The 27,356-nt window shown below is 45.6% G+C and overlaps 3 protein-coding genes across 3 annotated transcripts; 1 reads left to right on the top strand and 2 right to left on the bottom strand.

The window, feature by feature from the left end:
- Window positions 1-718: 718 nt before the first annotated feature.
- Window positions 719-26,619, top strand: LOC147432017 (uncharacterized). The gene is made up of 7 exons (XM_086491831.1): window positions 719-1,323; window positions 1,651-2,264; window positions 2,349-2,703; window positions 2,796-2,879; window positions 24,829-25,590; window positions 25,684-25,856; window positions 25,927-26,619. The coding sequence occupies exons 1-7, from the start codon at window positions 1,276-1,278 to the stop codon at window positions 26,444-26,446; spliced, it is 2,556 nt and encodes an 851-aa protein (XP_086347957.1). The 5' UTR covers window positions 719-1,275; the 3' UTR covers window positions 26,447-26,619.
- LOC147432019 (uncharacterized) lies at window positions 13,325-15,379 on the bottom strand. The gene is made up of 4 exons (XM_086491833.1): window positions 14,819-15,379; window positions 14,353-14,719; window positions 14,101-14,262; window positions 13,325-13,980 (listed from the first exon to the last, which is right to left on the bottom strand). Exons 1-4 carry the CDS (start codon window positions 15,367-15,369, stop codon window positions 13,513-13,515), a joined length of 1,548 nt encoding a protein of 515 aa, XP_086347959.1. The 5' UTR covers window positions 15,370-15,379; the 3' UTR covers window positions 13,325-13,512.
- Window positions 15,379-17,060, bottom strand: LOC147432018 (uncharacterized). The gene has a single exon (XM_086491832.1). It carries the CDS (start codon window positions 16,428-16,430, stop codon window positions 15,519-15,521), a length of 912 nt encoding a protein of 303 aa, XP_086347958.1. The 5' UTR covers window positions 16,431-17,060; the 3' UTR covers window positions 15,379-15,518.
- Window positions 26,620-27,356: the final 737 nt, after the last annotated feature.

Genomic DNA, 27,356 nt, shown 5'->3' with positions numbered 1-27,356 from the left:
GGAGCCGACTGGCCAAAACATGTGTGATTTGAGGCCTTGTATTTTCTCTTTCCTCCCTTTTTGATACAATTTCCATTATTTGAAAAAGGGAAAATTACCAGAATACCCCTCTAATTTGTGGAAATTCCCAAAATACCCCTCAAATTTCAAAAATTCCCAAAATACCCTTGTATCTATTTTGGTCAAATTGTTCAAGCTTTTCTGATCTTTAATCCTCGTTGATCTGTTTTTGAGTGCTTAGCATGTTTTTTGTGACAAATTACCTCGCAAAAATAGTAGATTATTTCTAAAAATAATGAAGCAATTCATCTCCAAAGCCTACATAACCAACTCAAATTCTAGCTTGAGCATCTTGTAGTGATAGACAATCAATCTTCTTTTGAAAAGCTACAAAAAAAATTATATTTGGAGAAATTTAATCTCACGACCAGGGGTATTTTGGGTATTTTGAAGGGCATTTTGGGAAATTATGACAAAATATTGAGGGTATTTTGGGAATTTTTGAAATTTGAGGGAATTTCCACAAATTAGAGGGGTATTTTGGTAATTTTCCCTTTTTAAAAAAAAACATGTGTGATAGGGGGTGCCGTGTGCTACTGGAGTAGGAGAAAAGCAAAAGCAAGGGGGCCCAGACTCCAGTGGCGATGAAGTTGGGCGGGGGCAGAAAGAGAGAGAAGAAGTTAGTGGCTGAGAAGAGGAGATGGGGGGCGACGGCCCAATCACAGCATGGCTTCAGATCCGATCCCGGCGCACCATTTTGGCCACTCGTTGCTATGCCCCACTTGCTGATGTGGCTGTATCCACTAGGTCCACACTGACTCCACAGTAGGCGCTTACCACGTCAGCACTGCCCTCCCGCTCGCCGCTTTCCTCCATTCTCTCTTCTCTCTCGCAGGCTCTCTCAGGCAGCAGGGTTTCTCGTATTGCCTTGCGAAGTTGCGAGCTCTCTGATCTGCAGAATGGCGAGTCTGGTCCAACGCAGAGCAGCTTGGAATTGGAGAATTCGATCCCGCAGTTAGCTTCCCCTGCTCTGCGTTGCTCGAGAGCAGGACAAAAGGATGTGTGCTCGTCTTAGCTTTTCTCTGGAGAACCTGGATACAGGGCAACACAGCTCAAGCATACTCTGGTCCCTCCATTGACCTGCTTCACTTGCATTCTCAACACCATTTCATCTCCCTGGGACAGTAGATAGGAGTACCGCGGCAGATCCTGTCAGAACAAGGTATTCAATAGATCGCCTCAGAACAGGGCAGACACAAGAAATTGTGCAGAGTTATGTCCGACTGGGAAGTTGATGATGTAGCTGGCAGCACATGGTCATCGGTATGCTTCCATACCCCTCTCGCCCCACCCCAAACTGCAACCTGTATTTCTAGTTAGCTATTTGGATCTTGTTTCTATGAAAACCGGACATACCTACTGCTAATGAAGGACTCCGTAAGGATGCAACACCATGCTCTCTCTCTCTCTCTCTCTCTCACACACACACACACACACACACACACACATGATGTTGTGTGCCAGTGGTCATCCTGAGAGACATGGTCATGTATTAAGTTCTTCATGTGGTTATGTGTATTTAGGTACGACGAACTTTTTAAGCTTCAGAGAAGCAATTTCCCATTAATCTACCAATCTTGTTAACTGCAGCTTGACGAAGTAGCCTGGATAGAGTGCGAAAATAAAATTTCACACATTGAACCACAGCCTGGAACGCACAGAGGCGTACCTGGTACATCCATTGAGTCGTTTCCTAAGGGAATTACTGAGTCACCAAGACATGATCGGAGACTTCCTGATGGAAATTACCAAAGACTTCACAAAACTAATGCAAGCCCAAAAAGTGATACCTTCAAGGAACGGAACACACAAGAATCTGGCTACAGTGGAAATAACAGAACAGTCTCTTCTGGCAAGGGTGACTGGTATGACTACACACCAGGAAGGTCCCTCACTGCCCCCCCTTTGAACGCTTTAGATAAGTCTGGCTCTGCTCGAAGAGGTGTTCATGAGGAGGAAGCCAAGAAGGAAATTTCTGAGTACAGTTTTGAAGAAGCGCAGATGTGTAAAGGTGAGTTGATCTACAACGAGGAGGGAGCAGATGTAGTCAACAGTCCATGTCATTTTCTACTTTCTGAGATGTGTCCGCCAGGGGGGGATCTCGAGTTTTTAGCAGAAGTACAGGAAGAAGTCAGAAGAGACAACCTCTTGGAGTTCGGCTGGGGAAACACTAACAATCTAGAAGACATGGACAGATTGTTTTCGTAAGTATCCTGGATGCTTGTCCTTTTGTTGGCAGTGGTCTAAAGAGCAAGCATACTGAAACTGTCTTTTTGTGCAATGAACAGTAGCACTGATTCCATCATTTCTCGAAGTTTTAACAATAATTCCGGGATGCTATGGGAACCTCCTTCCCCTACATTGGGGGATAGTCTTGAAAGTTTGCACCGACCTGTCACCATGCCTTTAAGCCCAGAGTTTGTAACGAGAGACGTCACGAAAAGTTATGAGGCTAAAACAGAATTGGTTATCAGCAAGAGTTCGGCGAAAAAAGAAACTGTTGCTGTTTCCGAAGAATGGAGGAGTTCTAGCCATGACCATCAGCACGTTTCACCCAAGCAGCATGTTGTACCCGTAAATGATTCCTGTCTGCCCATGCAGATAGACAGCTATACTGATCGCACCAACGGGAGTAATTGGGAGGTCTGACTTTAACCTCACAACAATTGTTGAGAAAGTCCGATTTGAAGCTTGCTACAGTTTTCAATGAGCCTAAGTGGTATGCTGTGCTGCAGAGTCAAGGGGCAACTGCAGGGCAAAACAGAGGTTCAGATTGCATGGAAAATGAAAGCACCCATGCACAGAAACAAGTGAATAAGGTAATTTTTTCTTTGTCTTACATGGCTTGTTGATGTACACTTGCCTAGCTTACTGCCTTTGCAAAATAATAGAGGTTGGTTGGCTGCTATCTTAAGGATATTGTGTACACTGGAAGAACCTCTAGTATGATTAACTGCTACAGTCCGTTTCCTGCTCTGCCACTCCTGTTTGAAGAGAAAGGCCTCTCCCCCAGACCTGTCCCATAGGCCGCGAGTCCCTATGCAACGACCTTGCCATCAATGATGACCAGGCTATTGGGGTATGATGGCTTCTTCCCTTCTTCACGTGCTTTGAGCAGCTTAGGCATGCATGACCGTCTATGTTCTACTTGTATCGATGTGGGATTGTCGCCTAGGTAGATTTGGGCGGGGGGGGGGGGGGGGGAGGGGCGGCACGGTGAGTTGTAGAATCACCCTCTTTTCAATGAAAGAGGTCCTTGCCTCACGATAATGGGCTGAAAACTGAAAATGGTGGCTGATCTGGGCTGAAATTTGCAATGGAAAAACCTTGTCTGATTTGATGTCTGAGGGCTGAAAACTGCTAATGCTAGGGCTGATCTGGGTCTGCAAGTGCCGTCGATGAGATGGGCTGAAAAACGCTTAAGATGCTGATGGAAAGGGCGAGGGATGCTTAGAAGATGGAAACGCTAATGGATCTGCTGCTTGTGCTGGGCGTTTGCTGCCCATGCGCTTGGTACTATACTGAATCTGATCATCAATAGAGTCCCTGGGCGCCACTTATATAGGCATTGCAAGGCTGGGTCGAGCAGAGACCGATAAAGCCTTACAACTTCTAAATGCTGGTCAATTATTAATAAGAGGTGATTTCATATGTTGCTAACAACACTTTCTGGGCTGTCCGAAATTCTAGAAGTAGGAGTTAGCTTGTCCACATGTCCATAGGTTTAGGTGTGCATGTGACAGACCAAGTATAGGAGTTCAAGTACTATCTCCTCACGCCCATAGTGTCATGGGGACGGGCACCGCGTGCCAATGGAAAAGAACAAACTGAACAACTTTAAGCACTTCAAATAGCAATTGGACTGAAGAGATCACGACACACGAGACGGGGAGTGACGGAGTTCCACCTCAAGAGAGCACTGGCCCCAAACCTTGGAGCCCCTTTTGGTATTTCTTTATATTGCTTCAACTCAGGACAAGCCGGTACTCCACACTCTGCACCTTCACCCGGAAGCGTGCCAGAGAATGAGCCCCTTTTGGTATTTCTTTATATTGCTCCAACTCAGTACAAGCTGGTACTCCACGCTCTGCACCTTCACCCGGAAGCGTGCCAGAGAATGAGCCCATGGCACAAATTTAAAGGCCCTTGGCCTATGAAAAGTAGTTACATGAAAGACTTCAAACTCAAGCAATTGGTCCAAAAGCTGCCAGCGCGTTTTGCGGAAATCCGTAGAGCTCCACGTCATCAATGTAAAACGCGAAAATCCGTACATGTGCGACGTCAGCATGTCAACGCGCTTTGCGTGCTGTCCGTACAGCTGCCACGTCATCATGCTCCACGCGATTCTTGTGTGTGTGTGTGTGTGTGTTTGTGAGTGGATCTTGCTTTATCTCTAGGTCACTTGGGCCCCATCGGATGGGGTCTCATAAGTTGGTGGGAACTTCTTTTGCCTCTTAGAGTTTAGGCCCCTCGACCGGGGATCTGTAGGTTGACTATGTTCTTTTGTGGAGACACGTCAGCATTTTGTGACATACAGAAACATTGGCATTGATGCTTTGGCCCACTGAGTTGTAGTATTAAACACCATGACCTTGGCTTTACCAAGGTTCACTCAGAGACCACTATCATGTGCATATGCATGTAGTATATCAAAATGTCTCTGAAGCCCTTGTGGCGAGTCTCCAATAAGCCCAATATCATTTGCATACAATAGAAGGGGTACCCAAGTGCGCTCTTTTGTCTCCTCCTTGCAATATAAGCAAAAATCTCATCAACGTAGAGGCTGAATAGTGTCGGGGAGAGTAAGCAGCCTTGTTTCACCCCAATAGTGGAGAAGACAAGTCATGAGAAACCAATCTCTGATGTGCACACTTAATCCACCATTGTCTGATAAAGTGCCATAATCCCCCATATGAGCTCCCTAGGCACACCCATGTCATATAGTCGACGCATCAGCCTCGCTCTGCTCTGAACTATGTTGAAGGCTTTGTGGAAGTCAAAAAAGAAACATTATATCCGTTTCTTATGCACTCTACCCTCCTCTACAGTCGCCTTGAGTGTGAGGATGTGATAAAGAGTGGAAAAGCCTTTCCTGAAACTTGTCTCTCCTTGTGCTCTAAGATGCTGTCAATCTGCCCATCGGTCTAGCTCATGATCCAATATGGATGCATACAGCTTAGCCAATGTATGACCAATCATGACAGTGCGATAGTTGGTTGGCAAGGTCAGATCTCTTGACTTGAATATGGGCACAATAGTGTTTGTGCTCCATTTCTCTAAAAGTCCCTCACACATAGCTCTGTTAAACATACCAGCCAAATCTTTCTCATCATACCTCTGGAGTGTAAAAGATGCTCCACCACCAACCCATCATGGTCGTGTGATCTTCTCTTGTGAAGTTTGCGAGTAACTTTACAAACCATACTTGGAGAGAGAGAGAGAGAGAGAGAGAGAGAGAGAGAGAGAGAGAGAGAGAGAGAGAGAGAGAGTAGAACATAAACGCTGCAGATGGGGAAGAGGGGGCAATCAGCCCCCCTACTACCAAAGCAGAAGACCTGTACAATGTAATGTTAGACTATGTGAAATGGGTACCCCTGTGACTCCATATATAAGAGTGCCCAAGGTGGGCGTCCAGCTCAAGTGGGCGGCCGGCCCCAAACTCGGGCGGGCGGACAAGGTACAACCTAGACTATGGGTGGCCAGCCCAGAGACACTAGCCGTACAAGGAAGTGCCCTAGACTTGTGTGAAGCAGCAGAGTGGTGTAAGTCTAACACCCCCTCTCAACACCTGATGTTGAACAAACCACATGAAGCCGAAGATGTGAGGCAAATGATGAAGATGTCTGCTGCCATGTCCATTGAAGGATACTCCGTGAGTGTAGCAACTGTCTGGGGTGTCCCAACCGCCGAGAGATCTCCATGGTAAAGTGCCGTCACGAGCAGTGTAGCAATCTGCTGTACTCCGCCGATACAGGGTGAAGCTACTGCATGAAGGTCCCGAAGTGAGCGTGAAAACAACTCCTTGTCATGAAAGGAGTGCCAATTGAGCGGCAAGTGTCCTGCCCAATAGGATCTGTGGTGTCTGTAGTCAAAGCGTCTTGGGAAGCCGAAGAACCGTCATGAGAATGACCGGAAGCCTGTCAATGCATGATCCTGTAACCCACAAAGGAACGTGTAATCTGTAAATCTCTGCAAAAGCGTACAAATCCGAGATCTAACCGCCAGTGAATCAAGCCTGTAACTATGCGTACACTCTCTCGAGACTCAACTTTCAACATGGACTGTCCAAAAGGCATTTGCAAGATCTTAAACAGCTTGCAGTATGTCCACAATAGCTCTCAAACCGTCAAGAATTTGAGAACGCTTTGTTTTGCAAAAATGTTCACATTGAAATGCATAACCCTCGCTAACGGTTTGCCCAAAACCTATTTACACTAGGAGATTATCACGTTGCAAAAATTGGGTTTGTTTATAGATGACTTGTAAAATCGATTTTCAGAATGTTTAACAAAATCTGGCCAGGTGGCTAAGCTGTGTAATACTCCAAGAAGGCTAGATGTAGCAATGTGTGCCGTAAACGTCCTCCGAAACAAGGAAAGCCAGACTAAACACTCTGCACTGTAGAAGCTACCGTAAGCTGCAGCAGTCACCGAGAGACTGCATGGACCACCACCGGATGGTGTCCTGTCAGTAGGTAGGGTAATCCAAGATGAGGGGAAAACCAGATTCAACATTTTGCATTGTAAAGGGCCTTTGAGAATAGGTGTGGTCAGACCAAGCTGTCTGCACCGTAATCATCCTGTATGAAGAATGGAAGTCGGGCTGAGTAGTTTGCGTTGTGAATAATCTCTGAAAAGAGGAAAGGCCAGACCAATGTGTTTGCGTTGTCTTGCTTGTATCTCCTGCCTCCAATCCTCCGGTGTTAGGTGCAGCGGAATGAATGTTGTATTTTCTCAAGATTAGTGATCTTTATTGCTCAAGGTTCCTTTTAGTTCTTTAGGGAAAGAGAGAGCTTTCCGTCTTGTGGAGAGTGCTATGATCACGAACAAAGTGAGTGGATATTGTGCGTGCAAGTGAATGAGACTGAGAGAAGGAGAGAGAAGAGATACGACACCGAGAGGTTGTAAAACCCTCCTCCAAAGGCCCCACTTTCGTCGGCGAGAGTCGTCTACTTGATTGCACAAAGGTGTACAATGCGTATGCAATGGATTGATGCAATGGGACTATGCCGATGACGACGACGATGACGACGACGGCGACTTGATGGCTGAAATCTGGGATCTTCTTTATGCTGAAATTCTTGGACTGTTTCGGTGCGGAAATGACTGTTTTTCTTGTTGCTTTATTGGCTGAAAATGACTGTTGTATCGGGGGCTTAGGGCTGAATAAAAACGCTGACCTTCTGCCCTGTTCTGGCTGCGTTTTTATGTCAATCTCTTATGCTGAAAATCGCTGGACAGCAGATCTACTTGAAGCTGAAAACGCTGGTATGGCAGCCCTTCTAGTGTTAGTGGTTTCTGATAGAAACGCTGAAATGCAGGGATAAAAACGCTAAGTGTTGAGGTGGTTTGGTCGCGGGAAAACTCCACGGATGGGGCTGATCTGTTGGGAATGAAAACGCCAATGAAGAGGGAAGCTTCAAGGCGATGGTTCTGCTGGAATCCCCGCGAAGAAGGAGGTCCAAAAACGCTGGGGTGTTCTGGGGGGGGTACTGCTGAGAAGTTGCCTGTTGAGCGGGAGCTCCTGCTGCCTCTTCTGCCAGAAAGTGTGAACTTTGGTTTGCTTATATATTAACTTAGCAAAATTGCCCTACCTACTTTTGTAGGAAAGTCACTTAAAAATAATAAGTGAAAATCCCAATAAATAGGAAAATAGGCTAAATGCAATGGAAAATTCCCCTAACTGATGCAAATGGATTTTGATGGGAATTCTGATGATCATGCTGTGTGCAACCGGAGGATATGCATCTATGCTAAGTGACTGGGCATGCACGGTCTACGAATAGACTCACAAAAGTGCCAGATCACTGCTAATCTAAACTGACTGAACCCTGCTGTGGTGTAGCTTGTCCATGGACACATAGGGTTGGGATGTGTCACGTGACATCGCCTTCTTTTCAAAGTGAGGTACTGGTACTGAACTGTATGGCGTCGATGGAGATCGCCAACAGCATCCGGAATCCTGGAAGGGACTCTTCGGCAGCCCACTCTGCTGTGTGGGTCGTGCGGTACTTGAACTTCATAAAGGTCTGCAACGCTTGCTTCTTTGGGCCGCGCCGAAAGCGACTCAAAGTCTTCTGAATCTCCTTTCTTGCTTCAACTTCGTCTAGAGTCCTGCTTTTTTCGTCTTCAAGAATCTCCATGGCTGAAAATTCTCCAACACAAAACCATTAACATACCCATTCCATGTAAAGTGAAGGAAAAAAATCGTGTCGTCTCTAAAGACTGTGTATGCAATGTAGATGAACATAGAGACGGAGTGACAACCCGTTCATCAAACACATGCAAACAATGCGATCGAATCTTTTCTGTATGATCGAAATCAATCAACTGTGGCAAATCACAATGGAAATGCCTATGCTTGGTGCTCATACTATCATGTGATCTTTCGGAAACTGTGTCATGCCAAGGAAGAGACATGGAATGTGACTTCCTTACATACAAACTTTTCAACTTTTCATGAACAATCCGCATACATTCATGTTCATCCATGAGAGAAACGTGCTCAACATACAGTATGTCATGCCTAGGAAAAGGGATCACATAACGATGCTGACTAAAATACAGGAAACCTTCACGAAACATTCGAACAATGCGTGCGTATTAATCATGCGAACACATAATACTTTCTGTGATGGTTCTTTGGACCAAGGCTCGAAAGCCAAGATCGGTTCGTCCTGAATGATCGAATCGTCCTGTGGGGGTTCTTTGGACCTCGACTCGAAAGCCAAGATCGGATCTTCGTGATTGATCGAATCTACAACGAGGTTAGCTTCGCTAGGAAAAGCATCCACTAACACATCATCCTTGTGAACAATCACATCATCTTCATGCAACTCATCATGCTTGTGAGAAATCACATCTCGATCATGCAAATCATCATGCTTGTCATTGGCGGCCTTGCGCTCACACCAAGGTTGCTTTTTCCAACCTCACGTCGATTGGCCGGCCGCTAAGTGCACGGTCCGCTCTCAATGAGTGAAAAGAGACACAAGGGGAGGCTGGACAAGCCCTTCTTTCTTGGGATTCCTGTCACTCTTCAACAAAACACGATTAGGAATCGCCACGCCCAAGTAAACTTAGGTTCGTGCGATCGCAACAAGCAAAAAAATTCTTGTGGTTCTTGTGGTTCTTTCCTTGAGTAATGCAGAACACTTCCAAAGCTCTGATACCAATGTTAGGTGCAGCGGAATGAATGTTGTATTTTCTCAAGATTAGTGATCTTTATTGCTCAAGGTTCCTTTTAGTTCTTTAGGGAAAGAGAGAGCTTTCCGTCTTGTGGAGAGTGCTATGATCACGAACAAAGTGAGTGGATATTGTGCGTGCAAGTGAATGAGACTGAGAGAAGGAGAGAGAAGAGATACGACACCGAGAGGTTGTAAAACCCTCCTCCGAAGGCTCCACTCTCGTTGGCGAGAGTGGTCTACTTGATTGCACAAAGGTGTACAATGCGTATGCAATGGACTGATGCAATGGGACTATGCCAACGACGACGACGATGATGACGACGGCGACTTGATGGCTGAAATCTGGGATCTTCTTTAGGCTGAAATTCTTGGACTGTTTCGGTGCAGAAATGACTGTTTTTCTTGTTGCTTTACTGGCTGAAAATGGCTGTTGTGTCGGGGGCTTAGGGCTGAATAAAAACGCTGACCTTCTGCCCTGTTCTGGCTGCATTTTTATGTCAATCTCTTATGCTGAAAATCGCTGGACAGCAGATCTACTTGAAGCTGAAAACGCTGGTATGGCAGCCCTCCTAGCGTTAGTGGTTTTTGATAGAAACGCTGAAATGCAGGGATAAAAACGCTAAGTGTTGAGGTGGTTTGGTCGCGGGAAAACTCCACGGATGGGGCTGATCTGTTGGGAATGAAAACGCCAATGAAGAGGGAAGCTTCAAGGCGATGGTTCTACTGGGAATCCCCGCGAAGAAGGAGGTCCAAAAACGCTGGGGTGTTCTGGGGGGGTACTGCTGAGAAGTTGCCTGTTGAGTGGGAGTTCCTGCTACCTCTTCTGCCAGAAAGTGTGAACTTTGGTTTGCTTATATATTAACTTAGCAAAATTGCCCTACCTACTTTTGTAGGAAAGTCACTTAAAAATAATAAGTGAAAATCCCAATAAATAGGAAAATAGGCTAAATGCAGTGGAAAACCCCTAACTGATGCGAATGGATTTTGATGGGAATTCTGATGATCATGCTGTGTGCAACCGGAGGATATGCATCTATGCTAAGTGACTAGGTATGCACGGTCTACGAATAGACTCACAAAAGTTCCAGATCACTGCTAATCTAAACTGACTGAACCCTGCTGTGGTGTTGCTTGTCCATGGACACATAGGGTTGGGATGTTTCACGTGACATCCGGTGTCAACCAAAATAGAATCTCTGCCAACAATGCCACCAAACCGCAACTTGGTGTGGCTTTCAATGTGAATGGGCTGGGAGTGGCCTACTGCCCATGTCGGGGGATAAGTTTGTTGTAAGGTTACTGATAGTGAGTGTAAGCAACTCTGAAGGTAGCAATCCAAATGATGAGGAGTGTAGAAGAGCAAGTGCACTACCATCCAAGCCAAGCTCTGGGTGACTCTGGATGTAGTCGCGGATGCCTGATTGTAACAAACTTGGACACCCCAAGTCTAGATTCTACCGCGACACAACAAAGATTCACTTCAAAACAGTTCACAAAAATTAACACGGCCCGGTGCAGTTCCGTGCCGAGAGGTATTGGCCCCAAAAACTGGCACCCCTTTCGGTATTTATTTTTGTATTAATCTGTGTTCAAAGTACAAGAGAGCGGGTAGGTGCTAACGCTCAGACTCTGCGTGCAAATGCTCTGAGAAGTGAAGCCCTGCCTGCTTATTTATAAGTACAAGGGATGCCCAAAAGCAGAGCCCCAAAAGCATTTAACTCAAAAGATTTTTAACTCAAAAGCAATTGTCCCAAAAGCTACCAGCAAATTCAGCCGGCGTAATTTCAGGAAATCCTTACGCTGCCACATCAGCATGTCAACGCTTTATGCGCCGCAATTTTTGAAAATCTGTACCACTGGTTGCGTTAGCCTGTCAGTGCTTTATGCGGAATTTGCTGCCACGTGAGCACTGTGTGTGTGTCCGGGGTCAGCCACGTCACCAGTTTGTGACATTACCCCCTCTTGAAAGAATTGTAATCGCCTTCGATTACGCCTGCAAAACAGACGGAGGCCATACACTGACTGTTAGTACCGACGCACTAGGAACAACACATCTAGCACATGTACCAATCAACAGTCACATCATCGGACATCACAGGACACCACTTGACATAACATGACATCACATGACAAATCACATTCAAATTCATTCCAAATCTCATACCATGATTAATCGGCAACGTATTTAGTAATCGCATTTAGATCCAATTGGGACCTCACAGATGCCCGATTAACTAATCCATATTGCAATCATATCTATAGAGATTTATGAGATCGAGCGGATGTGAATGATGAACTTTGCTCAAGATGAGTGCTCCGAACTGTGCTCAAGGGTTCCTTTTACTTACGGAAGGGAGAGCCTTCCGTTCCTTTAGTGAGAGAGTGCAATGGACACAAACAAAGTGGTGAACACTGTGAATGAAGGTGCCGAGACTGAGAGATAGAGAGAGAAGAATACGACACCAGAATGTTGTCAAACCCTCCTCCAAAGGCCCCACTCTCTATGGCGAGAGCGGTCTACTAATGATTGCACAAATCTCTACAATGCTTTGGACTTGCCGACGATGTCGACGACGATGAGATGGGCTGAAATCTGAAAGTGCTAATGGCTGAAATCTGCAAATCTTTATATGCTGAATTGTGACTCTATGTCGGTGACAATGTCGATGACGACGCGCTGAAAACGCAGATGCTGAAATCTGTGTTTTCCAGGATGAATTGGCAAACTACGCTGGACCTGACCGTGCGGCGAGGAACTGTTGCGGGAAGGTGAGATCTGTGAGGTTCGGGGCTTCTTCTGCGGTGTCTAGGTGCTGAAAACTGAAAACGCTGGTGCTACTGCTGATTCTGCTGCGGAGGAACTGCAAAATGCTAGATCGCCTGCTGCTCCAAAAACGCTAGGGCTGAATTCTGTCTTGCTGAGGAAATCTGCTAATGCTAGGGCTGATTTGCTATCTTGCTGTCGTCGGGGCTGATCTGCAATGCAAACGCCAGGGTTGGTCTTCAATGCAAAAACGCTAGCTTTGCAGATGGCTGAAAATGCTAGGTCTTGTTGCTAATGGGGGTCCTGCTGAGAAGGTGCTTGTTGAACCGAAGTTCTTGCTGCCTCTTCTGCCAGAAAGTGCTAGCGCTAGGTTTTCTTATATACTTTGCTTGCTAAATTGCCCTACCCAGTTTCCAACAAGTCACTTAAAAATAATACGTGAAAAATGTCAAAAATATGGAAAATAGGTCTATGCATTGTAAAAATGCTTCTGATGGGTTCTTATGGAAATCTGATGATCATGCTGTGTGCAACCAGAGGATATGCATCTAATCTAAGTGTCTGGACATGTACGGATTGCAAACAGACTCACAAAGGTGCCAGAACACTTCCTAATCTAGGCTAACTGAATTGAATTGAACCCTTGCCATGAAGTAGCTTGTCCACGTACACATAGGGTTAGATGTGCACGTGACACGTAGTGTGCCGAGTTTCTCTGTGTGTACTGTAGGTGCCTCGATGAGTGCTACCTTTGCCTCGCGTGAACCACCCTCAATAGAGAGAGAGAGAGAGAGAGAGAGAGAGAGAGAGAGATGAAATGAAATGAAATGTTATATCATAGTAGTCTCGTACGGTCCCGTACGTTTTGTACGCGTACGATGATGTGCGGTACTAAACGAACTAAAAAAATTTATGATGTACGATGACGTTATGTACGTTCAAATTTAAAAAAACAAATAATTCTCAAGTCTAAGGGCCTAAGGCTTAGGCCTTACTACTTACTTATAGAAACTTGACATTTGTATAGATTACAAGTTAGCAGTTACAATACTACATAGTACATAGTACAATGTAAAGAGTCAAGACTCAAAGACTAAAGAGAATGAGCATTACATAAACCAAAATGATCATTGAAATTTGATAAGTAGAGACCAAGTGGCAAGGGCTACAAAGTACTCAAAAAGTGGCAAGGGATACAAAAAAGTGGGGGGACCAAGTGGCAAGGGCTACAAAGTACTCAAAAAGTGGCACACCATAATAGAGAGACTAAATAGTAAAGTCACTAGTCACTAGTGCTCTCATCATCTTCCTCATCTTCCTCTTCTGAGCCTTGCTCATCAACATCATCCTCTTCCTCACAAGAGTCGAAGGATGACGGCTCATAATCTCCATCACTAATGAGGTTGCCTTCATCATCATACTCTGGCTCTCGAGGCTCTCTATCCTCGGAAGTGATGGCCGCCGCACAAGAGCCGCTTCCGGAGCCTCGCCGCACATAGGTCCTAGGAGCCTCCGTGGGTGTTGTTGATGCTTTGCCTCTACCTCTTGTAGCCCTGGCACCTCTGCCTCTTGTAGCCGATGTAACTCCATGGATGACGACCTTCTTGCGTGATCGTGTGCGAGAAACCCGGCGATCAATCTCCTCAAGCTCCAAGTAGAGCTCACGAAAAATCATTTGCTCCTCAGGGTCTTGCTCTTTATTGACACTCTTTAGAGTGTCAATCGTAAGTGTGAGCTCATCCACGTTGACCTATTTGACATTTACAACATTGGACAATGAAAACATAATTAGTATATTCAAACTAATTAAAGACTAGACTCTAGAGTATAGAAAATGGAGAGAGTAGTGATTATAATTTATAATTTATGCCTGTCGAGCCATAGGCATCTCATGCATAGAGCGCAACATGCGTAAATTGGAGCGACAATAGATAAGTCGCTCTAATTGCTTCGTTGAGAGCTTGTTTCGGATTTTGGTGTGGATGAGGGAGTATGCGGACCAATTACGCTCACATGCTCCCGATGAGCAATCCTAAAACACATCAAGAGAGGCATAAGTTATAAGAGACTATAGTTGAAGAGATTAAGCATAAAATGTAAAAGGTTGAGGCTTGTCGCTTACTTGGCCAAGAACCCTCAAAGCAAGTCGTTTGAGAGTAGGCAATTGATAGCCAAAGCTCTCCCACCAAAATAAAGGCTTCACCAAGGATTGCCGCTTCCAACACAAGTTGGAAGTAAATGCGGTGCCTCGTTGGTCGCTATAGTTGATTACCTCTTGGAGAAATGCTCCAATGTCCTCTTCTTTTAGCACCTTAAAGAGGTAATTGTTGCGCTCCTCAATAAGCTCTTGATTTGCAAAGAGTTCGGGCTTCTTGTAAGCCGGATGCAAGAGAGCCGCAAAGTAATGGATAGGTCTCTTCATCCAATCCCACCGCTTTGTGATTAGGAGGAGAATGTCGTCTCTCTTGGGAGAGTCCTCGAGGTAATCACTACAAGAAGAGAGAGGAAATGTACTAAGTAGAGAAACAAGCATGTAGAATTTAAATATATAGAGAATGACATATGTAATAATAAATATGTAGTTATACCGTGTTCCATCGGGAGCCCCATCTAGGATTGTAGACTTCTCAATCTCCTTGTAAGCTTCCTCCATGAAGTGCCATAGAAGCCCAATAGTTGCCCCTTCCATGTCGGTCATGCGGAGAGCCTTGTACAAGGGCAAGATCGCAACGACAAGACCCTTAATTTCTTGCCAAAACTCCTCCCGCAAGCAAAGCCGTTGGATGGCTTTTGCATCTTGTTGGGAAGCGGCGGACTCTCCATTCATCCACTCCTTAAACTCATCGGAGACCATGGTCTTTTGTATTTTGTTTTGCACATCATAGAGCCGCTCTAGAAGTAGCCACATGGCGGCAAAGCGAGTGGCCGATGGCTTCTTCAACTCAAGGTCGGAGTAGGTGCGGTAAATGGCAAGCACCCTCACTTTGCCGTTGATGAAATTGATGATGGAGAGTGCTTGGTTGAGGATATCTTTCACCCAACCTAGCTCCCCTATGTCTTCAAAGAGAAGGTCAAGGCAATGAGAGGCACATGGAGTCCATACTATGGATGGAAATTCCTTCTCTAGCCTCTTACTCATTGCCTTGCAATTTGAAGCATTGTCGGTAATCACTTGCACGACATGCTCCGCACCAACCTACACAAGAGGCATTTGTGACAAGAAGAGTTAAAACTTAAAAATTAAAACATAGGACTCATTGGCAATTGCTCAAGACATAAAGGCTCGATTTACGGTTTTACCTCAAGAATGGCTTGGCGGATGTGCTTCCAAATGAATGCCCCGGTCACTTTCTTCCCTCTCGAACCCGCATCCACCGCCCGTAAGAAGTACGTGCCAAGAGGACAAGAAACAAGAATGTTGATGATGCCCCTCTTCTTGCGGTCGCTCCATCCGTCGGAGAGGATAGAGCATCCATACTTTGCCCAACCCGCACGTACGGGCTCAAGTGACTTGTCAATCCTTGCCCTCTCTTCATCAAGCTTCTTTTTTCTCATGTCATGGTATGACACACCCGTCCACCCTTCGCATGGACCAACCGCCGCAATTGCTATGATCATCCTCTTCCATCGCTCCAACCGAAGAATGTTGAAGGAGAGATTGCATTCAATCACCGTGCGGGCAATCTCTATTTCCGCGATTCTTTGTCTCTCCTTGAGGAAAGACAAGGGGCCGGAGCATCCACCCACCGATTTCGCAAGAGAAGTTTGCTTTGCCATCTTCGGAGGCCGGCCACCATCACTTGAAGACCCCTTGGACTTCTTGGACTTCTTGGAGGAGGCACTACCATCACATGAGGCCGCGGTGGCACCGGTAGCCATGGACATAGTTGGAGAGGCCTCTTCCTCCGAATCGGAGCTATCAACATCCGGCGACACGAACTCATCCGAGGTGACTCTACCCTTGCGTGTCTTCAATGGAAGATACTTTCTCTTGCATTCCGCAAGGATATCTTCGGGGATATTAGGACATGGCCCCGCTTGTCCTCCCATCTTTGTCAAGTGGATGATGAGACGGGTGACGGAAGAGGTCATAGCTTTTGGGCAATATTTGCACCACCACTTGCAAGAGTTTTGCTTGCCCCCCACCCGCTCAAAATATCGGCAATGCTTCTCAAAGGCTTCATGAAGAGGAGGCGGCATTATGTAGTATGTAGCTAGTAGCTACTAGTATGATGTATGATGTATCAATAGATTAGAGAGAGAGAGAGAGAGAGAGAGAGAGAGAGAGAGACCCAAGGAAGCTTGAAGGAGAGACCCGTCACGGTGTCACCCAAGGGAGCTTGAAGGAGAGAGATGGTAGACCCAATGGAGACTCGAGAGCTTGAGAGCTTGAAGCTTCAATGGAAGCACATGGAGAATCGAGATGAGAGGGTAGAGCATTGAGAGGCTTAGGGCTAAAGCTTGTAGCTTGTAGTTGTAGGTTGTGTTGGATAACAAAGGGGAAGGGTTGCTTAAATAGGAGAGGAAGAGCATGTGAGGCTTGACATTTGAGCAATGGGCATTGGCCCTTGGGCAATAAGCATGGCAATGTGCCAATGGCCCATGGGCAATAAGCATGGCATTTGGCTTCAAAACTGCCCGCAAACGGCTCCAAAAGGCCTACAAACTGGACGTTGCAAAACGGTCAAAAAGCTGCCAACGGTCATAAACTGCCGAAAAAAGTCACCGGACGGAACGAACGGAACGCACGGGACGGGACGAGTCCGGCCGGACGGAACGAGACGTTCCGTTCGACGTACGAAAACTACCCTGTGTTATATTACGTCTTCAAGAGGCCAAAGTGACCTATGAGACCAAAAGTTACAATTGGTGAATCTGATGCAGTGTCTGAATACAAAAAGTACAAAGAACTGAAAATTTGAAATTGAGACGGAATAGGTGGGGAGGGATGATGGGGTGAGGGTTGATATAATGGGTTAGCTGATACAAAGCTGAAATAAAGATGGGTCAAATGAGATACAAATCATCAGATGAGATCCCTCATCGGTCGTTGCCGAATCTCATCAATATCCTCCATTGTAATACTCTGACTGGGCGTCTTGCATGTCAAGCTAGGATAGCATGGATCCTCTGCTGCCACCTCCGGTTACACACACAGAGAGAGAGAGAGAGAGAGAGAGAGAGAGAGAGAGAGAGAGAGAGAGAGAGAGGTGCAGCGGAATGATGTTGTTTTTTCTCAAGATTAGTGATCTTTATTGCTCAAGGTTCCTTTTAGTTCTTAGGGAAAGAGAGAGCTTTCCGTCTTATTGAGAGTGCTATGATCACGAACAAAGTGAGTGGATATTGTGCGTGCAAGTGAATGAGACCGAGAGAAGGAGAGAGAAGAGATACGACACCCGAGAGGTTGTAAAACCCTCCGAAGGCCCCACTCTTGTCGGCGAGAGTGGTCTACTTTGATTGCACAAAGGTGTACAATGCGTATGCAATGGACTGATGCAATGGGACTTGCCGATGACGACGACGGTGATGACGACGACAACTTGATGGCTGAAATCTGAGTTCTTCTAATCGCTGAATTTCGGGACTGTTTTGGTGGCTGAAAATGACTGTTTTGGCTGCGTTTTTATGGCTGAAAATGGGGGGGACATCTGCAACCGTCTTGGGATGGTTTTGCTACTGAGTCATAGGCTGAAAACTGGGAGGATCTGCTGCTAGTCAAAACGCTACAAAACGCTGAATTTGCAGATGATTCTAGTGTTAGTGAATTTGCTGCTTCTGGCTGAAAACTGTGAGTCAAACGCTGATGTTGCTGATTGTCAAAAATGCTAATGATGCTGATGTCAAAAACGCTAATGATGCTGATGGTTGGTCGCGGGAAAAACGGTGAGGATGGGCTGATCTGCTGAGGGCGATCCTACTAGGGATGGGGGATCTGGTTCTGTGGCGACGTAGTCCTGCTAGAAAACGCCAGGGTGTCATGAAGGGGGGGTACTGCTGAGAAGTTGCCTGTTGGGCGGGAAGCTCCTACTGCCTCTTCTGCCAGAAAGTGCTAACTTGGGTTTGCTTATATATTAACTTAGCAAAATTGCCCTACCTACTTTTGTTGGAAAGTCACTTAAAAATAATAAGTGAAAATAACCAATAAATCGGAAAATAGGCTAAATGCACTGGAAAATTCCCCTAACTGATGCTAATGGATTTTGATGGGAATTCCGATGATCATACTGTGTGCGCCAGGAGGATATGCATCTATGCTAAGTGACTAGGCATGCACGGTCTACGAATAGACTCACAAAAGTGCCAGATCCCTGCTAATCTAAACTGACTGAACTGACGGGAACCTTGCTATGGTGTAGCTTGTCCACGGACACATAGGGTTGGGATGTGTCAAGCGAGAGAGAGAGAGAGAGAGAGAGAGAGAGAGAGAGAGAGAGAGAGAGAGAGAGAGAGAGAGAGAGAGAGAGAGATGAAATGTTATATTAACGTCTTCAAAAGGCCATAATGACCTATGAGACCCGAAAGTTACAAAGTGGTGGATCTGATACAAAGTCAGAGTAACAAAATAACCTAACAACAGTACAAAACAAAGATTTATACTATGGGGTCCTAAGTTGATCGATGTGAACCAAGCAAAAGACCAAGCAAAAAATGGGCGGCTTGTTGGGATAGCTGAATCACAAGAGATCTAGCATCGGTCGTTGGCGAATCTCATCAATTTCCTCCATGGTTAGTAGTCTGACCGGGTGTCGTGCATGCCTAGCCAGCGTGCTCCGAATTTTCTGTCGTAGCCTCCGTCGATGCTGTGTAGTTCTTCGCAGTCGCGGGCGCCTGGATTTCCCCAGTTCAATCGCTCGGTCAATCAGTGTGCCTCTGGTATGAGACGAGGGGGAGCTCTGCTGTGGGAGTGGCTCTTGCGGCTGTCCCGTGTCTGCTCTGAAGAAGTCTGTGGTCCGTCTTTGAGACTGGCTAGCCTCGCCATTCATCAGGCTATCTCTGTGTCTGCACAGCTCGAGCAAGAACAAACCCAGACATCTCTGATCTTCGTATCCCATGACTCTTGAGAGTGGTCCAAAACCTTCTCTGAACAAGCAATGGAAGCGGTCTCGTATCTCGTAGTAGACGGGGCAACGACATGTATAGTGTAGCTCTGTCTCAGGTTCCATGTTACACAAGGGGCATGTCCTGTCCTCTGTTGGTACTCCGTTGTATCTCCCCGTCTCAATCCGCAACTGGTGAGAAGATGTGGGTAACTGGCCAATAGCACATCGTATCCCATGAGACAAGTGGGTATCCATGTATCTGGGTCTCGCCACAAAACCATCTTCCGTAAGCTGGAGAAGGTGGTCTTTGTAAAAAGCCATCTTTGTGCCCAATTCCTGTGCTGGTTGTATCCATGTCCTTCTGGTGTTTAGCTGGGTCAGGTCTTGGCGTATGAGCTTGGTGATCTCTGACTGTGTAAGGGTGAGAGATGGTGCATCCAATGAGTAATGGAATGGTGGCAGCCGGTCTATGCTGAACCCATGTTCCTGAAACCATGATGTCATCTCCCCATACCAGCATGTTGTATCTCCTTGTATGGCTAAATTGTCGAGAGGCTTCAAGTGCTATGCGAGCAGATCTGTCTCTAGGAAGTGCCCATGTACGTTTTATGAAGGAGACTGATCTAGTGAGCGCCTCCACCACAAGTGGAGGGGCTGCTAGCTCTGCTCGGATAATGGCCCGTGGTACTGATGCCTTGGCTCTAATGAGCCGCGAGATCATAGAGACGAGAGGTTTCTCCTGTTGGGGTATAAAGCCCAATGTGGTCGCCCAGGTAAGTGGGCGGGCCGCCAGGTATGTACACATATTCTTTTGTAAAAACCTAATAAGAACTCACTATGCTCTATACATTACAGTAGAGCGAGTTCACCATATCGTCGTGCTCTTCTTCTCGCACTCTCTCTCGTGTCGCACTTCCGCTCGTACTCCTTCAACTGGTATCAGAGCTCAGATCGAGGCTCGGGGCAGCACTGCAGGAGGCTAGAGTCACCAGCTCAGATTGGAGTGAAATTCGTCAGGCGAAGACACGGCCCCAAATCTCGTTCTGAGGTCATCTCGGCCACCGTTCGGCTTCGAAAAAGGTCTGCGCAGGCCATTTTCGACTACGTGGTCTTGACGGGTGCAGATCCGACTTTGCAAATTTGGGGTTTTCGGCCTACGACTGCAGGTGTTGAGGATATCGACACTCCCAGAGTGTTGATTTGTGGCTGTCTACACATCGAAGGACGGCTCACAGTTCTTAGAGGCGTGTCACATACGACACGGGCGCATCTACACACAGACTGTAGGCGACATCCACTAGTTCATCAGGTAGCTTGTGTTTGCTGCTTGATATTCCAGATTTCATCCTGACATTGCAGGTACCTCCACATGGGATGTATTGTCAGAGATGATGTATGTTTGTTGAGGTTTTGCTGGCTGTGAGTCACGCAGCAAACAACCGCCGAAGCGGTTACAGCATACAGTGGGAAATTTGTGGATGTATGACTTTGTGGGAAGTCTATGTACTGTCAGATTTACTGCAGCCTTTGTTGAGGGTCGAGTGAGGTTTTATTGAGCTGGGGGATTCTCGAATGTTGAGATCCTTTCGGTGATACAGGTCTTGGAGCGATCCCTCAAGCACCCTTAGATAGGCAACTAGGATGTATTGACTGTGAGTTAGACAGTTGGGATTGCATCTTTGCTTTGCTGCCGTTGAGGCATTGTCGCAGTCTATGCTTATAGGACAGTGACAGGACAGTGAGAGACAGTACAGGTGCAGGATACGTTTACCCGCAGCTTACAGTGTCAGAGAGACAGTGTTTTTTGAGCTGTTTTTTGGTCTGTTTTTTAGTACACCAGAGCCATTTTACAAAGGAGACTCTACCGAAATTTATGCTGAATCTGAAGCTTTCTTGGTTCATTTGATAGGTTGATATTGGTTCAGAGGTCAGTTTACAGGGGAAACTTTGCCGAATTTTTCCCAGGAAAGTAAACTACTGTGAAGCGTAGCTATGGCTGGATCACAGGACACTGCTCTTTACAATATCAAAAAGCTGGATGGAACCAATTTCCCATTGTGAAAGAAGCAGATTTGGCACGTGTTGGTACAAAAGAAGCAGATAAAACCTATAAAGCTCAAGGGGATAAAACCAGAAGATATGGACGAAGATGAATGGAGCGAAATGGATGAATTGACACTTTCTACCATTATACTGACTTTGGCAGAAAGCGTTTACTTCAATGTAGCAGACGAGATGTTGGCTTATCAAGCATGGTTAAAGCTGAGTGATCTTTATGAGAAGCAGAGTGCAGCTTCACAGGTATACTGGCTTAAGAAGCTTGTTGACTTGAAGATGAAAGAAGGGACACCTATGTCCAATCATCTGAATGAATTCAACACAATCTACAGTCAGTTGTCAGCTCAAGGTGTCAAGTTTGATGAACCTGTTAGAGCTATGTTCCTGTTGATCACATTGCCGGAAAGTTGGGACACTTTTCGCACAGCTTTGAGTAATTTTGCACCTCCAGATGGTTTGAACATAGCAGGTGTAGAAGGAAGTCTGCTTACTGAAGAAACCAATAGAAAGACAATGGACAAAGGCAAAGGAACAGCCTTAGTTGTCAGGGGAAGGACCAAAGAAAAGTACAAAGGTGGAAAGAGGAATCAGTCTCGTAGCAAGTCCCGCAGTGCTAAAGGCAAGAGTGACATAGAATGCTACCATTGTGGCAAGAAGGGTCACATGAAAAGAGACTGCAGAGAATGGAAAGCAGAAAAAGGCAAAGAGAAAGCTGAAGACCATGGTGAGAAGAACAAGTCCTCAGTGAAGATTCAAGAAATAAATGTGACAAACACTGTTGCAGAGGATGACAGTCTAGTGTCAGGAGACATCTACTTCTTGAAGAATACAATGGACTCAGCTCTTCTTACAGCATCTGATGGAAATGCACTGAGTGACTGGATTATCGATTCGAGGGCATCACTTCATGTGTCTCCAAACAAGGAGTGGTTTACCTCTTATGTGACCACTAAAGATCATGTTCGGCTAGGCAATGGGCAGACATGTGAGATCTTAGGTGTTGGAGATGTTCAATTGAAGTTTCTGAATGGCTCTTCTTTCACGCTGAAGAATGTGAGACATGTTCCCGCAATTACAAAGAGCTTGATCAGCACAGGTTTACTTGATGATGCTGGCTACGTCACCACTTTTGGACAGAACATGTGGAAGATATCCAAGGGTTCTATGACAGTAGCACATGGAGTAAAGTCTGGAGGACTTTACATGATTTATGTATCAAATGTCTCTAAAAATGTAATCAATGTAACCGAGCAGCCGAACGTTTCTTTGTGGCATAGCCGGTTAGGACATATGTCCAAGAAGGGAATGGAAATCTTGTCTCGTTCTGGTTATTTGCCTGGCTTTTCATTTAATGATTTTGAATTCTGTGAACATTGTCTGTATGGTAAGCAAACACAGTAGCCACATAAGCATAGAAGCAGTAGAAGAGATACACAGTTGGCACTTGTTCATAGTGATTTGTGTGGACCTATGCCTAACCTATCTCTAGGGGGAGCTTCTTACTTTATGACATTTATAGATGATTACTCGAGGAAAGTATGGGTTTACTTTCTCAAGCACAAGGATGAAGCGTTTAGTGTTTTCAAAACGTTTGTGACACTTGTGGAGAATCAGAGTGGCAAGAAGCTTAAATGCTTACGCACTGACAATGGTGGAGAGTATGTTTCAAAGGCCTTTCAGGACTTTTGTGAGTCAAAAAGTATAAAACGTGAACTTACTGCTCCTTACAATCCTCCTCAAAATGGTATTGCTGAGAGGATGAATAGGACCATACAAGACAAGGTCAGAAGTATGTTGTCTAATGCACAGCTGCCAAATGGGTTTTGGGCTGAAGCTGTATCAACAGCTGTTCATCTTGTAAATAAATCTCCTAGCAAGGTTTTGCAGAAGGATTCAGTGCCAGAGATGGTATGGTCAGGCAAAATGCCCTCGTACAAACATCTTAGAGTCTTTGGCTGTGAGGCATATACTCACGTTCCAAAGGAATTTAGGAACAAACTTGAGCCAAAGAGTAGAAAGTGCATCTTTCTAGGCTATGGTAATTCTGGTGAGATGGGGTACAGACTTTGGGATCCCGAATCTAGAAAGGTTGTCCGCAGCAATGATGTTCACTTTAATGAATCCAAATATCATTCTAAACCAGAGAGGGTTGAGGAGATTAGAAGAGTTGTCTTCCAAGAAGATGGACCTGCATGTGCAAGACAAAATGTCAGGGCTCAAGAGGAGCAAGGACAGGATAGAGTGGAACCACAGGTTGTGGCTGAGCCTGAGCCACCTATTGTGCGTAGATCTGGACGTGTCACGCGACCTCCTGATAGGTTTGTTCCATCTATGAACTATGTCATGTTGACTGATTGCAATGAGCCTTCATGTTACAAGGAAGCAGTGCAAATGAAGGACTCCGAGAATTGGCAATTGGCCATGCAGTCAGAGATGACAACTCTGCATAAAAACCAGACATGGAAGCTAGTTAAATTACCACGGGGCAAAAAGGCTCTACCTTGTAAATGGGTTTACAGGTATAAGATCACCGCTCATGATAGTCAGCCAAAGTACAAAGCAAAGCTTGTTGCCAAGGGCTTTAAGCAAGAACAAGGCATTGACTTTGATGAAGTCTTCTCTCCGGTGGTCAAGATGACTACATTGAGATGCTTTCTTGCATTGGTTGCCATATTAGATTTGGTGTTACACCAAATGGATGTCAAGATAGCGTTCTTGCATGGTGATTTAGATGTGGAAATTTACATGCAGCAGCCAGAAGGGTTTGTTGAGAAAGGCAAGGAAGATTGGGTATGCCAGTTGTTAAAGAGTCTTTATGGCTTAAAACAATCACCGAGGGCATGGTACCATAAATTCCACAAGTTTATGCTTTCTCAAGGCTACAAACGTAGTGAGTTCGATCAATGTCTATATACAAAGAAGGCTAAGGATGGTAGTTGGATGATCCTTATTTTGTATGTGGATGACATGTTGATTGCTGGCAAGCACTTGGAAGAAATTTCAGCTTTGAAGTCAAAGATGGCAAAATCGTTTGACATGAAAGACATGGGTGAGGCAAGTCATATACTTGGTATGCGCATTGAGAAAGACTAAAATCGTCAAAGAGCCATAAATTTGTGCGAGGTTCCTGGAACTGAACCTGCAAACACATCCTCTCCAAGCCTCCCAAGGCCGCGTAAGCTCTTGTCAGTCTAGTCTCTGCTGCTGTCCCCAAAGAAAACCTCGGCCCAGTGAAGACAACCCCAAGGTAAGTGGAGAGAGAGATAGAGAGGCTTTCTGACTATTTGCGCATGATTCAACATTCAGAGTGACAAGGTTCTAAGTCAGCTTGCTTTCTCTAGGTTTATGAAACTATGCAGTTAGGTTATTCACAATCAAGTGATGATAGTATTTGTGCAATTAAGGATAGTGAGAAAGTGAGTCCTTTATCCTGTTTTCAGCTTTAAAGCATTTTTTAAGGTTTGCCAAGTTGAAATGCCTCTGATATTTGTGCATACCAGTGGAAGACAAATAAAGGAAAACGACATGGGCCCCGATCTAAAAGACTGGAAGACACTGCTCGGAAGTCAGCAACTCCTGGACAAAAAGTGGCACTAAATCTTGGCCAAGCAAACAGTTCTCCTCTAATGTTTGTGCCTATAGTACCAATTGCACAAGATTCAGCACCTACCTCCGCTCAGCTTCCACGGGTTAGCTCCTGTGAACCTATTGTCCCCATGCAATGCCTGCAGCCTGTGCCTTACGTCCATGCGGGATTTGGATTCCCAACTCACCATCATCTTCCTGTTGTAGTACCAACTCCTTCTGCCATGCAGCAACAGTTGCAACCACCAGGGCAGCCAGTTTTCATAAGCTACCAGCCACAATTCATTGAGGCCTTAAAGCTTCAACAAAGTAAAGGTACATTTGACGTTTCTTCACAATCTCCCACTGCAAGCTCTACCATGACTCCACAAGAAAAAATTGAGAAGCTTCGCTGGCGACAAAAGATGCAGGCACGACTGGCAGTAGAGCAACAGCAACAACAATTGATTAATCAGCGTCTGATACCTGAGCAGGCACAGTTTGCTAGACCAAGTTCTTCCCCGCTGAACCATTGTGAAGAGGTTCTAGGTGGGCCCGTGAGGCTTGCTCAATCACAATGTGCTGAGCCCTTGAATTGGAATGGTAGACCCTCATCTCTAGAAGGGGCTATGTTAGAGGATGGAGATGAATCTCTGGCTGCAATCGTGCTGCACCAGCTGCTTAATATTGCCTCCAAAGTATGTTCCTACTCAATAAAGTTGATGTTTCCTTCAACACATCTCTTCCTATTCTGACAATGTTGTTTGGTCATCATGATTTTTCCTGTACAGATGGATACAAGAACGAGGCTTTGTCTTCGTGATGGTTTTGGTCGTCTAGCTAGAAATGCTAGGCAGCGACGAGCTGCTGGTGACAGTCGAGGCTTGAAGAGAAATTCTGAGCTTATACATAGATCCGGCACAGCTGAGTCATCTTCTAGCAGTGAACAATCTTGTAGCCAGAGGTATAATCACTCACTCACTCTTCAAGCTGCCATATGGGCATGTGTTGAGTGGGCCATTTTTGTTGTGCAGATTGCTGACAGTGGATGACATTGTAGAGACAGAAACGAATCCCATGGACAGATTTATCGCACACCTTTTGTTTCACAAGCGCTTTCCTTCCTCGTACACAAACTTAAACATGCATCTTACACCTTGTAGTAATTCAGAAACCTCTGAGGCAGGTGCATTGCAACCAAATGGCTGGACTTGGAGTGAAGGAAAGCATCTCTCACCTGTGACTCGAAGTTCCTCAGTAACTGGGGAAGTGGAAATTTCGAAAGGGGCAAGTGCAATTGCTGATGTTCCCCCTTCTGATAACAATATGTGTGGAAAGGCAAAGATTCAATCAGCTCGCCTTTCACAACCTATTGTCTCTGGTCTACAGCTGGAGAACGCTCTTAACTTCTCCACTGTATCGCCCGACAACTCTTTGCAACAATTGGTGGAGAGGGAACCTGGTATTGCAGATATAGGCCTTGGTGTCGTTCCTTCAACCGGTCACATGGACATTTCTGATGGGGTTGCAGAGCCACAGCTTCAAGCAAAGTAAATGGTGCACCTTTTGTACATCATATAGGAGTAGATGTCGTAACTCATATGCCCTTTGTACAAGTTACTTTTAACTCTCAATGAATTGTGCACGAGGATGGGGGAGCACTTGACATACCATCTATGTCTTTCTTATTGATTATTCTTTTGCAAGCATCATGGAAAATTTTCTCATTGAACCGCCACTATCTCTTTGCATCCTGCTAAATTTATTCATGATTTTGAGGCTGCTTCCATGTATATGGGGAATGGGTTGCCTTGCAAGCAAGTTCCTGCATTCCTTTGCCCCCCAGAAGTTGAATATTTTGAAGTGCTAGTGCTGATGGCCTTTTGCTTCTGCAGCCACTCCAAGATAGCATCTTTTGAGGACTAAAATCTGGTCTTGAAGCCTCTTGTACCTTCCAACCATCTGATTGTGGGTTCAACTCCCCTTCAGCTTGGTGAAGAGATGCCTGTGTCTAAAGTGCCAAGGCTAATGCCCTTGAACACATGGGTGTATTCTCCTCCTCTCTTTCGTCTACCATCAGCTGTAAACAATATCTTGGTGATTTCTCTATTGTTTACGCGAATGTCCGATCAATTTTGTCCATGTAAGCCCATTCTCTGTTTTGTTTCCCTCGTTGGAAGTGGATGGAAGTATTGTTAAGTATACAACTAAGTATTCAAAAAACACTAGGGCTCCCTTGTGAAAACTCAAACCATTTATCCTAACTAGACCAAATGGCCAACAGCCTAGACTCAGCCTTTCCAAGTTTGAACTTATCTCAAAGTCAAAGTCCAACATGGCAATAACAGAAAGTCCCATGCTCAGTACTTCACCAATGTGAATGTGGTTCCGAGGCAATCAAATGTGCCATGCTCGGGTCCATCTGAAGAATTTGAAGTTGTTCTTCCAAAGGCCATCAGGGGTT

Source organism: Adiantum capillus-veneris, chromosome 20, assembly GCF_014529385.1.
Source record: "Adiantum capillus-veneris isolate H3 chromosome 20, ASM1452938v2, whole genome shotgun sequence".
Taxonomy (NCBI): domain Eukaryota; kingdom Viridiplantae; phylum Streptophyta; class Polypodiopsida; order Polypodiales; family Pteridaceae; genus Adiantum; species Adiantum capillus-veneris.
The sequence above is the reverse complement of the archived record's forward strand: the minus strand, read 5'-3'. Positions and strand labels throughout refer to the sequence as shown.